Source organism: Equus przewalskii, chromosome 5 (genome assembly GCF_037783145.1).
Source record: "Equus przewalskii isolate Varuska chromosome 5, EquPr2, whole genome shotgun sequence".
In the NCBI taxonomy this organism is placed as follows: Eukaryota; Metazoa; Chordata; class Mammalia; order Perissodactyla; family Equidae; genus Equus; species Equus przewalskii.
In genome coordinates, this window is record NC_091835.1 from 69738722 (window position 1) to 69750932 (window position 12211).

Consider the following 12211-nt stretch of genomic DNA (forward strand, 5'->3'; position numbering starts at 1 on the left):
AAATCAATACCATAGTAGGTGAAATCATTTGCTGGAGAATTAGCCATTTCTTTTGATCAAATTTGTCAGATTTCCGGTTTCTTGTCTGTTTTCTTCAAGTGGTCTTAGTTGATAATTTTTTCCTCCCATGAAACTGCTTCTACAGAATAGTTTTTGTGTGTGTGTGTGTGAAAATAAGGACTCTTTTCGATCTGTGTTCAGGATTGTCTTCTATATGTTCTTGAAGTTGTAAGGCCCCTGGATGTGCTACGTATGGCAGGATGCTATTTCTGTTCTAAGGAGAGGCTGGGAGCAGACCTTTCTCTGTGGTTCACTTTCCAGACACACCGTCTCAGCGTGTTCAGTTCATTCTCGGCACCGAGGAAGATGAAGAGCATGTGCCTCACGAGCTGTTCACAGAGCTGGATGAGATCTGCGTGAAAGAGGGAGAGGATGCCGAGTGGAAGGAGACAGCCAGGTAAGGCCTAAAACAACCGGGGTCAGAGCAGTCCCTGGGCTATCTTGATATTATAGGTCTGGCTTAGAAGATGCCTGGTGAGGCCACCTTGGTTTGGACCTAGCCCAGCAGAGATAGCGTAGGTCCACACTTTTCCTAAACATGAGCCATAGAGTCATTTGGGTTTTAATTCACTGGAAGTTCCAGAGTTTTTTGGATGTCCGTGGGACAGTCCAACCTCATGAGAGCCTTGGGGTTATAACTAGCCTAACAGCAGGCTTCCTGGAGTAGTTGTAGCATGACATGCTTGTCTGAGGCTCAGACCCCAGAAGAGCCTGCAGATTAACCAGGGCTGTGTCTAGTAACTGACACAGTGAGTGTTATGGAGATGCAAAGCCAGCAGGCCTGGGCCTTGAGGAAGAAGGCAAGGAGGGTAACCAGCCAAGCGTGGTACCAGCTCTCACTAGAACAGTTCTTCCTGGATACCTGCTGTATCCGTGGACATTTGCTGTGGGTAGAGAGGATAAATGAGCCAATTGACCTGATACCAAGTGAAAAGGCAATTAGTCCTGTCGTTGTGTCTTTGCAAACTTCTAAAGGTCACACAGGTAGGCTTTTAAAGAAAAGGAAAGTTTGACTTTATTAATGTGATTTGTCAGCATATCCAAACGATATAAATTAGATCTGTTTTTTTAACTGCATAGGTAATGCATTCTCATTATACAAAATTAGAAAACAAAGATAAGCAAAAAGAAGAAGATGAAAATTACATGTAATCCTACTACCCCAGGGTAATGAGGAATATAGCATTTGGCGTCTCATACATGTGCACATTTGTATTTTTTAGATAAAGCTGGAATCAAACTATATTCAATTTTGCATTGTTTTATAACCTGCTTTTTTCACTTACCAATGTACCCTGAACATATAGATTAAATTACAGTGTTTGATATGTTTATTCAGATACCTTTCTTTGTGGCCTACATTAAAAATTCTGTCTTGAAAATTCCTCATTTTTTATCTTTGGCATCTAGTTGTTTGTCATGCTTTCAGGTGGCTGAAGTTTGAAGAAGATGTTGAGGACGGAGGAGAACGCTGGAGCAAGCCTTATGTGGCGACCCTTTCATTGCACAGTCTCTTTGAGTTACGGAGCTGCCTTATTAATGGAACGGTCCTTCTGGACATGCGTGCAAATAGCATAGAAGAAATTTCAGGTAAGGTTAGGTGAGGGAAAACAGGAACATTTGGTAAATTAAGAAGTGTGGCGTAAAGGAAAAAATAAAACGACTGTGTGTCCTTAGGCAAGTCGCTTAACCTTCCCGACCTCAAAGTTCTTAGCTGTGGGATGGATTTCAAACTGAGAAACTGCTCTGTTTCACAGGCTTATTATGGGATTCAAGTAAGACGGTGTTTAGTCTTCTATTTGCCTGTTGATTCAGCAAACATTTATTTTGTATCTCTTTATGATTGATAATGTGCTAATCACAGAGGAATAAAGATAGGATGCTCAAGGAGCTCACTTTCTGAGGGGAAACAGCCATGGAACAATTAAAATAAGTGCAACAACAGAGATATGTTTTGGTAATAATTTGAGAAAAGGGAAGCTGGGAGTTGTGCAGAGGAAAAGGGAGTTAAAGACTTTTAAAATATGGCAGCTAGGGAAGACATGTAAGAAATTGAGCCAGAGTACCCCACTTCTTCAGAAAGCTGTGGAGGGCAGGTGTCTGATGGAGTCTCCTGGTGTCACTAAGTGCTAAGTTACTATGTTTGGGGAATGGAGTTTGAGAAACACCTGGGTGCAGGTGAGGCTTTTTCCCTCAGCTTGGCTCTATTTGGCTGGACAGGTTAGATAAAGATTTCTCCAAACTTTTCTCCATTTCAAGTATCCAAGTAATTCTGCCTCTCTGGGATCACATGGGGGTCCAGGGAAGGGTGAGCACTGATGGGATCCTGTGTCCCTCCCACGGCTCTGGGGGAAAGTTATTCCTTGCTGCTTCTAGCTTCCAGCTTCTAGTGGCTCTGGGTGTTGCTGAGCCGATGACTGCATGACTCCAGTCTGCCTCTGTCTTCACGTGGACTTCTCACTGGTGTGTCTCTTAGAAAGATATTTGCCAGTATCATCCAGGATGATCTCATCTCGAGATCCTTAACTTAGTTACATCTGCGAAGACCGTTTTCACAAATAAGATCGCATTCTCAGGTTCTGAGGGTTTAGTACATAGGCGTATCTTTTTAGGGGACACTATTCAACCCACTACAAAAACCAAGTGAGGAGAGAGTTTCAATTTATCAGTGATAAATGCTACAGAGAGGTCAGGTTAAGTAAGGACTAGAAACATCCATCAGATTTAGCAACTGGAGGGCTATTGATGATTTTATCAAAGCAGTTTCATGGAGGTAGCCAAATTGCAGGGGGCTGAGGAATTCTGCTTTTGAGAAGCGATAGGAGACACAGAGAGGAGAAGGTGGGTAAAAGGGACCTGGGGTGGACATTCTTCTTTTTTTTTCCAAGATGAAGAATTCTAAAGCATATTTATAATATGCGGGCAAGGAACCAACCAATATAAAGGATAAAGATAGAGAAACATAGCTCTTTGGCTTGAGTATTTGGAAGAGATTTTCTTGATTTCTTGCTTCTAGCACTCGCATCGTCATGGATGGAGCTGGATTGAGAATGGGTTGAAGTTTTTGGGAGGCCTGAGGAGAAGCGTGTTGAATTGCAGTAAAATCGCCACAGTTCTTCACACTGGGCGCCTGAAGCGTTCGCGTTAGCAATAAGGGGAGGGAGCTGTCTCACGGGTTTACTGTGAATCAGCACTTTGTACATGTTATCTCAGTTTTCCATAGCAACCTTCTAAGGTGGGTGATAATATTAGCTCTGTAGTACAGTTGAGGAAACTGAGATACTGAGAAGTGATGTAACTTGCCCAAGATCACAGAGCTAGAAAGTGGTAGAAGTGGGGTAGAGTGTGGGCGTTGAGCTCCAGAAGCCACACTATCAGCTGCTGTGCTCACCGCCTCTCAGGAGCAGCTCTGCTGGGCTGACAGGCTGAAGGTTGATGCTTGGTGGGAATTGTCTGGGGACTTAGTTAACTGAGTTATTCCTGTAGGCTCCACTTCAGATAGCCATTTGGAGTCTCCAGTTAGAGTTCCTCCTGAAGTCACAGCAATGCTAAAACCTTGGAGGAAGGGAACGTAGAGGAACTTTGGCAGATGACAGAACAAAAATGGGTAATTTTTTGGGCTTTTGGGTCAGTCTTGGGTTTGAGTCCCAGCTTGCAGCTTACTAGACATGAGACCTTGGGGAATTTTTTAATGTTTGGGCCTCAGTTTCTCCTGATCTGTAAAAATTGTTCTAATACTACCTACATCTCAGAGTTTCTGTAAGGATTAGATAATCTACGTAAAACTCATGGTATAGTTCCTAGCACATATTAAGTGCTCAGTAGTTTCTATTTCTAATAATAATGATTTGTTCCATGAATAAAGTATAACTTGCCACAGCTGCTATCATCTAAGAGCTCTTTCAGGCGCTGAAGTGGAAATTGTACGTCAATGACCCTGGTGGAACTGCTTCCCTTACTCCTTGCCCCTCACCCCTCACCCCACCTGACACTGGCCTGTTTCATTGACCATCAGTTTGAGTGTTCATGTTAGCGCCTACTTTCCAGACCTGATCCTGGACCAGCAAGAACTGTCCAGTGACCTGAATGACAGCATTAGGGTTAAAGTACGGGAAGCCCTTCTCAAAAAGCATCATCATCAGAATGAAAAGAAGAGAAATAACCTCATTCCCATTGTTCGCTCCTTTGCTGAGGCTGGCAAGAAGCAGTCTGATCCACATTCCATGGATAAGAATGGTAAGATTATTAGGGGTGACTGTTTTCTCTTTTTATTGGTAAGATGGTTAGGAACTAGTTGGAGATGCTAAGTTACTAGAGGGGAGGGGCTGCATTTGTCTAATGTGCTCCCATGCGCCCTTAGACTCCATCCTGTCTACTGATTGGCAAGACAGGTGACTGGGACTGGTGAGCACCTGTTTCTTGTGGCCCAGGGATGCTTGCCTCAGATAGATGGCAGTGGACCCAAGGGGAGAGGTTTGTGCCCCAGAGCGGCCTCAGAACTGATGTGGCTTATGGAAGATATCCACATTGGGGATAATCTGGGGCCAGGGAAGGTTAACTGGAGCTTTTTAGGAGTAAACGTTTCAGATTAGGGAGGCAAAATACAGAAGTGTAGGCTCTTGAGTTAGACTTCTAGGCTTGAGATTCTGGCTTCACCACTTGCAAAGTGTGTGACCTTGGGTAACCTCCTAAACTTCTTTAAGTCTCACTTTCTCCTCTGTAAAATAAAGATAATCACAGGATCTACTCTATAAGTTTATTGTGAGGCTTCAATAAATTAATCTGGGTAAAGCCTTAGCCAGGTGCGTGGTGGGTGGTAAACCCTCAGTGAATTTCGGCTGCTGATTGCCTTCCTTTCCTGTGGCCAGGCACGGCCTCATCTGCCTTGGGCTCCTTGTCCCCACATTTACTGAATCACAGTGTGCAGGGGATATGCCGGGACTCTGTATTTGGAAAGTTCTCCATGAAAGACTCTGATAAGCACTCCTGGTTAAAGATCACCACCTTAATGGAGGAAGAAAAGAGGGTCACAGTGTGTTTGGGAAGATGGTGCATGGGTAGTAAGAGCTCTGTCCTCTCTTTCCCACTAGCTAGTAGATAAGGAACGGGTACCTGTGGCTCCTAGCTTCGTAGTCATCTCAGCCTCTTCTCTGCGTGGGCTTTGCAGGAGACAGCTGTAGCCCACCGATGATGGATGGCATGTGTCAGAAGGGGGCAAGGGCAGGGACTCAGAAAATTCTGCTTTCTCCAAATAGGTCAAACAGTGTCTCCTCAGTCTGTCCCAGCTACAAATCTTGAAGTAAAAAATGGAGTGAATTGTGAACACAGCCCCGTGGATTTAAGCAAGGTGAGCAGAGCTGTAGGGAGTTGGCTCAGAGGCCTCGGAGTATGTCTAGTGGAACTCAGAGTCCAAGTGCTGGAAGCTGGGCAAACTTTGGTATTTCAACACCTTTCTCCAAGACCAGAGCCCCTTCTGCAGAAAAGGAGGCCCATCAGCTCTTGTCTCTCCCTTCTCCTCCAGCCTCGATGGGGCTGACTCGTCCATTTCTTCCACCAGGTGCAGCATGCTGAACCTGAGACTAGGCACTGATAATCCTCCCTGACACAGGCCTCCTGATTTTTCAGAATTGTTTTTTGGTACCTGCTCTCCAGCAGCTCCTTCTTACCTCCAAGGGTTTTGCCACAACAGTGTTTTTGCTACTGTCTCCTAAAACTACTTTGTGGTTGACACTCTTCTTGGTCCGTGCCTTTGGTAGCCAGGCCGTCCACAGTAGCAGGGCCCCCTGCAGCTTCCGGTTCAGGTCTGACCCCCCTGCCTCCTGCCTCTCCCAGCTCTGGTCTGTCCTTGACACTGTCTTTCTAAAGCACAGACAGTGTCTTGTCGCTTCTCTGCTCATAAGGCTCCCTGTTTTATTTAGAAAACTTGAAACTCCTGACAAAGCGTTCAAGTATTTTAAAATGGAAAACGTTTGACCCAGAGCTTCACACACATTATTCTTTGTGAGAATGTGTGGTATAATGGAATTCAGATCAGAGCACCTGGATTTAAATTCTCTCTCCCAAAAGCTCTGTTGTCCTGGGCAAGTCGCCTTCACCTCTCTGGGTCTCAGTTGCTTCATTTTTTAAAATAAGGAATGGGGTTAATGAGACCTGTCTTATCCACCTTACAGCGTTATTGTAAGGATCAAATGAAACAGCGAGAAAGCATTTGTTAAATCATAAAATGACATGTGACGGTAAGATAGGAGGAGGGTGATTGACGTTTGAGGTGACAGCTGCCGAATTGTCAGAGGCTCTTTTGGACTTTCAGGTGGACCTTCATTTCATGAAAAAAATCCCCACTGGGGCCGAGGCCTCGAACGTCCTGGTTGGGGAGGTGGATTCTCTGGACCACCCCATCGTTGCCTTTGTGAGGCTGTCTCCAGCTGTTCTTCTCTCAGGCCTGACAGAAGTGCCCATCCCAACAAGGTAAAGACAAAGATGGCAAAACTCAGCACATTCTGTCTAAGTACAGACTTACGTGAGCTCTGGTGGAGGAAACCAGCTAATGCCAGAATTTAGGATTAATTCATCTGGGGAATGATGTTTAAAATTCAGCAGCAACCTCAGAAAACTGGGGTGTATTTGATTAACCTCTGTGCGGAAGAATTCTAAGCCTTTTAAGGCTGTGACTGCACAGTTCCTACAGCCTTGGAAATGGAGAGATGGAGAGCATGCAGAGGGGCTAGCAAGGGCCGACCCCTTGTTACGATGAGAAGCTAAGTCTTGCTCTCCCAGCTCCGCAGAGCTTATCCCAGGGAAACGTCTCTGAGCAAAGGCATTGAGGTCTCTTTCCACAGTTCTGGCAGGATTTGTATTGTTTGCAAATATGTCTGCATTTGTTCAAAAAGCTATTCGTGCTCTCTGATGGTGTGACTCAGGTGATTCAGAGCCCCGTTAATTACAGAGTCTTCTCGAGTCCAGGACACCGTCTAGGCTCCTCTACAGGGCTGGAGCATTTCAACTTCCTTAGCCCTCTCCTCTCCCCGTCATTTTCTTGTTAGAGCAATGAATGATACCCTTGAATTTGCACTACAATGCCTTGTTTTGAAAAAGCCTTCTTTCTATAGCCAGGAATTGTGTCTATGGAAACCCTGAGAATTATAGCCACATATCGAATGGAGTCGTACAGATAGCTTCCACTGCCCACAGTGGAGCTGTTAGGTCAAGGCAACTGATAGCGCTCCATCATTAGTCTGCCTCCTTTTATTGAAGGTACTGGGATGATCTCTGTTTGACAGGAGAGAGAAATGTTCTGCTGTTCAGAGATGAGTAAAATGGCACTTCTTTAAGTTTGCTTACATAATTTCATCCTCTGTGTATGTTGCCAGATTTTTGTTTATCCTTCTGGGTCCAGTAGGGAAAGGTCAGCAGTACCATGAGATTGGCAGATCCATGGCCACCATCATGACAGATGAGGTACGCACCACTTCCGTTTTTCATTCATTCATCTCATAAATATTTATTGAGTATTTTCTCCATGTCAGGCACTATGCCAGTTGTTGTGGATAAAAGCGTTACAATTGCAGTGTCTGCTGGGAAGCAGTTCGGGCCACCTCTCTGAATTCCTATTGTGGGAGGACCAAGCTCTCTGGGAGATTTTTCTTCCTGTGTCGTCTCTCCCTTTTTGAATAATCAAGGATATAGACAAATCTTTTTTCTGGGAAAACTATTATTGCCAAGTAGGATACCTAGAGAGAAAGATATTAAGGCTGACTTACCTTTCTAGAGAGGATGGTTAATTAGATGCATCTAAGCTGTTTACATAAAGAAACCTCACTCCCATTCCACATAAATGAGACCAGTTTGTATAAGGATCAGGAGTATGAGCTGGGGCACTGTAATGTGAGTGTACCAAGGCAACCAGACATTTTGGCTGCCCTGGTGCTGAGCCCCCAGTGCCTACCCTGGTGAGGACTGCGTGCTCATGGAGTTGCAAAGCAGGGTTTTGAAGACATATGTCTTAGCAGGCAGCAGGAGATGGAGGCTGTGCTTCATCAGCTCTCTTTGAGAGGCTTGTTTCATGGAAGACCTTAGAATTCCATCCAGTTTTTCCAACCATTATGATCAGGAAAAATTTCCATGCATCTTGCCTTTTGTTCTATTTTTTGAGGAAGTAACAGAATTATACAACTTTAGAGTCATGCCTTACCTTTTCTTATACTAATAGACATGTACTTAGTTCTCTTTGATCCATCTCATCTTCAGGTCCATTTTTATCCTTTTATCCTTGCACTTCTCTAAGTGCTAAAGTTTTCCAAGTTTCAGATCCCCGTGACAGAGATAAAAATCAAGAGGTCGTATCCATCTTTCACCATATCCATTGGTGATTGTTTTAACTAAAGTTATTTTCAACTCTCCTGAGGGTTTTTTCTTTTCTGTAGATTTTTCATGATGTGGCATATAAGGCAAAAGAACGAGATGATCTCCTGGCGGGGATTGACGAGTTTCTAGACCAGGTGACCGTGCTCCCTCCAGGGGAGTGGGACCCCTCCATTAGAATCGAGCCACCCAAAAACGTCCCTTCCCAGGTAATGTATGCACATTGGCCAGTGGTGGCTTAGTGCCAATTACCGAATACCCACCATGGACAAAGCAAAGACCATGTGGGTGTATGCTAAATAAATCAAGACAGGGCCCTGTTTCAGGGGGCCTGGAGTGTCAGACAGTAATGAAAAATGAATATGCAGGAACAGTCAGGATTACTCTGGGATGAATTTAAAGGCAACTTTTGAAGGATTGATGTGGAATGGGAGAGGAGAGGGGAGGATATTTCTTGGGAGAATATCATGAACGAAGAAGACTTTCAATGGAAAGAACAAGTTGTAGAGAGAGAACAAATAAAGTCCCCCCTCCTTTTTGACAAGTAAGAGACCGGGAAGGATCTCCAACCGTGTGCCAGACACCTGGCGAGGTGCTTTACGTATGTTCATTCAACCTTCCCAGCAACATCCCCAAATAGGTATCGTTATCCTTACTTGTACAAATGAGCGATAAAGCTGTCTCCAAGGCTTTAAGGGAAAGTAAGTTACACAGAGGCAGATTTGAAACTAGAACTTAGGTCGTATCTGATGCCAAAGCCTCCACTTTTCTGTTTCTGGGCAAGGCAGTTAGGAGTCAGGTACTAGTGGAGAGGAGGAGAAATTGTATGTTGCTGCTTTCAGGAAAGTCAATAAACTGCCCCAAATCAGTAAATGCATTTGAAGGCTGCAAACACTTGGGTATTTTTTGGTTCCTTTTGAATTATCTCATCACCACTCACCCCATTAGCAGGAAGGACAGAATAGATGTCTGACTTTACTAATTTTGTGGTCCTCTGTTAAAAGGAGAAAAGGAAAATGCCTGGAGTCCCAAATGGAAATGTTTGCCACATAGACCCAGAACCACATGGGGGCCACAGCGGGCCAGAACTGCAGCGCACCGGGCGGTAAGCTCTGGGGTGTTTCCCAGCCGATAATGCTCACTGCGCTGAAGTTGTGTGAAGGAGTGAGTCATGCTCTTTGCTTTCAGCCTTCTTCTCTGTAGTATTTTTATTGACTGGGAATGAGTTTTCAAATGGAACCACTGTCTATCAGTATTACGAATCTATCAAATATTATATTCATTTGTTCAAGTTTCTCAAACCACCTACCGTGTTCTGTCTCACTTCCAATCCTTCCCACACATTGTTCCCTCTGACTTGAACACTTGTCCCCTTCCTCATCTCCTGGCTAACTGCTATTTAACCTTTGTCTCAGCTTAGGTGTCATTTCCTTTGGAAAGCCTTCCAGGACTCTCTAGATGAGGTTAGGTATGCCTGCCTACTCTGTGGTGTCACAGCTTCGAGCTCTGTCCCCACCCACCCACCACACTCCCCGTAGCTCCCCTCACAGCCCTCATCCTACTTTATTATTATTGCTTGATTTGTTGTCTTTCCTGCTAGAACATTTGCTCCATGAGGGCAGCGACCCTATTATATTCCTAGCACCCAGCACATTGCCCTGAACAGAGTAGGCACTCAGTATCTGATGAAGGAATGAATGAATGAATGAGTGCTTTTAGAATGATGCCCATTCTGTAGCATGAATGGACTGGGTATAGATAAATATTGAGTGATTATTTTAAGGTAAGAAACTCCCTTAGGGTAGGAAAATAGGTAGTATTTTAGGTGTGTGTGTGTCTCAGAAAAGGCAGTCTATTCTTCTAGGCCAAGATTTTAAGGACAGAGGTCCAGGGAGGAGCTTCTCTATGTAGGCGAGGGAAGCAGGTCTCCAGACCAGGAGGTATTTTTGCTAGGTAGGAAGGTGGTAAAAGAGGGTGATATTTTGGGTTGGAGTGACATCCAGAGATGTCCCCTAGATCGTGGGAGAGGCCTGAGCCTGGGGCTCTGGCTCTGTGCATTGCACTTGTGTCTAAGAAGGACCTGCTGGCAGAGACTCTCGGGACAGGACTCATTCATTGCTTTCACCTTATTTTTTTCTCCTTGCTTGAAGTTGCTTTCCTTATGTATTTAACCTCAGTACTCTCTACCCAATGGAAACTCAGGGGGTTTTTGAATTGTGGAGAGTAATTTATTTTTCTACTCTTGGAAATTCAGGGAGAAGCCGGGAGAGGAGGCTGAGGAACAGGAGAGAAGGCACTTGACTAGCAGTGTCCCGGTAGGGGGTTGTTTCCTGGGCGGAGGAAGGTATTTTGGGGGGATAACTGGGCTCTGGGAAGGGATTACTAGAGGCAGGGAGGGGCCTTTGATGGAAGGGGCCACTGAAATGAGGGAGCTGCCTCCGAGAGTAAGTTTAACATTTTCTTAAAGTTAGAAGAAGTCTGAATTGCTGGGGTGGCCTGGTATTGAGAGGCAGTAAAGGGAAGCCCCTGTCCTTAGAACAGGTTCCAAGATTGAGACTGTCCTAGAGGAGGTGGTGTTTTTTAGGGGAGGGTCTTAGGTGTGAATTCCATAGTATTTCAGAGTTATGATTTATCTTTTGAATATAAGGGACATCTACACCCCAGGACTTAGAGTTTGAAAGTAGTGGAAAGGGGGGCAACAGGGTTTCCTCCAAACGGATATCCATGCAGAGGTGAGATTTCAGGCTTCTTTTGGTGACACAGAGAGAATAACCTAGAGTCCCAGGCCTTTTGAGGGTTCACTTACAATCAGTTCCACATGGGGATTTGGGAGACCATTAGATTGGATCTCAACACTTATAGAATCTCAGAAATGGTGCCTGGCATCCCAAAAGAAAATCCCATACAGCCGGGGTCGTCACATGCTTAATCACAAACCCTTTTACTCACAGAACCAACTGCCTCCACTCACAAATTCAAATAGGGATTGAGGCTGTTCTCCCATGATGCTGTGTCAGGAACTTGCGGAGTTGATGAAGCTGGAAGGAAGTGTTCTCTGGGCTCAGAGCTTAGGTCTGCTTGGTGTGGGAGGTGCTTCCTCTTCCCGAGCTCCTGAAGTTTTCCTCAGAGCCCTCGGTAAAAGACCTCAAGACACATGGCCTTCCTCCTGTGGTAGCCTTTGAGGCCCGGTGACCTAATGCCTGCAGGGCTTATAGTTCTGGGCCACCTCTGGCCCCTTTCCCAATCTCAGATTATGTAGGGAGTGAACACGAGCCTTCCCCTGCAGGTGGACAGCCTAGAACTTTCCTGCTATATCAAATCCTTACATTGTACACCTTAAACTTACACAGTATGTCAACTATATCCTCAATAAAGCTAGGGAACAAAAGGAAAAAAATGGTTAAGAAGATTTAAGAAAATACATTAGCCTGGGTTTTAGAATTCTTCATACCATTAGTTGTGTTTCTTGGAGGTGGAAAACCTGCTTTATGAATATGGTATTGTACAACCTGGGGCAAAACTTGGAGACCTAGGGGGTGTTGTCCTCGTTGGGTGAAGTGGTATTTCAGGATGGGCTAGTGTGGACTCTGGAAGGTGAGGAAGGAGGCCAAGTTGAAAATGGTGCTCTGAGTTTGGGGTATCTGACCTGCCAAGCCAGGGCTAAGACCGTGTCTGGGACCTCCCTGGTGTTGACGCGGGCAGTGATGCTGACCCGTCTCATGGTAATGAAGGGGACAGTCTGACCGCAGCGTTCCTAGGCCAGGAGCTTCACGGCAGGAAGGGTACTCTG

General features: G+C 45.1%; 1 protein-coding gene across 5 annotated transcripts in view; it reads left to right on the forward strand.

Moving 5' to 3' along the window:
- SLC4A8 (solute carrier family 4 member 8) overlaps positions 1–12211 on the forward strand; it is a 61754-nt gene that overhangs the window by 18690 nt on the left and 30853 nt on the right. For all 5 annotated transcript variants that reach the window (XM_008512215.2, XM_070621347.1, XM_008512209.2 and 2 more), the window contains 8 exons: positions 322–457; positions 1490–1650; positions 4108–4296; positions 5316–5407; positions 6371–6528; positions 7431–7518; positions 8484–8630; positions 9426–9526. In XM_008512215.2, coding sequence (XP_008510437.1) covers positions 322–457; positions 1490–1650; positions 4108–4296; positions 5316–5407; positions 6371–6528; positions 7431–7518; positions 8484–8630; positions 9426–9526 — 1072 coding nt within the window. The remainder of the gene's footprint in view (positions 1–321; positions 458–1489; positions 1651–4107; positions 4297–5315; positions 5408–6370; positions 6529–7430; positions 7519–8483; positions 8631–9425; positions 9527–12211) is intronic.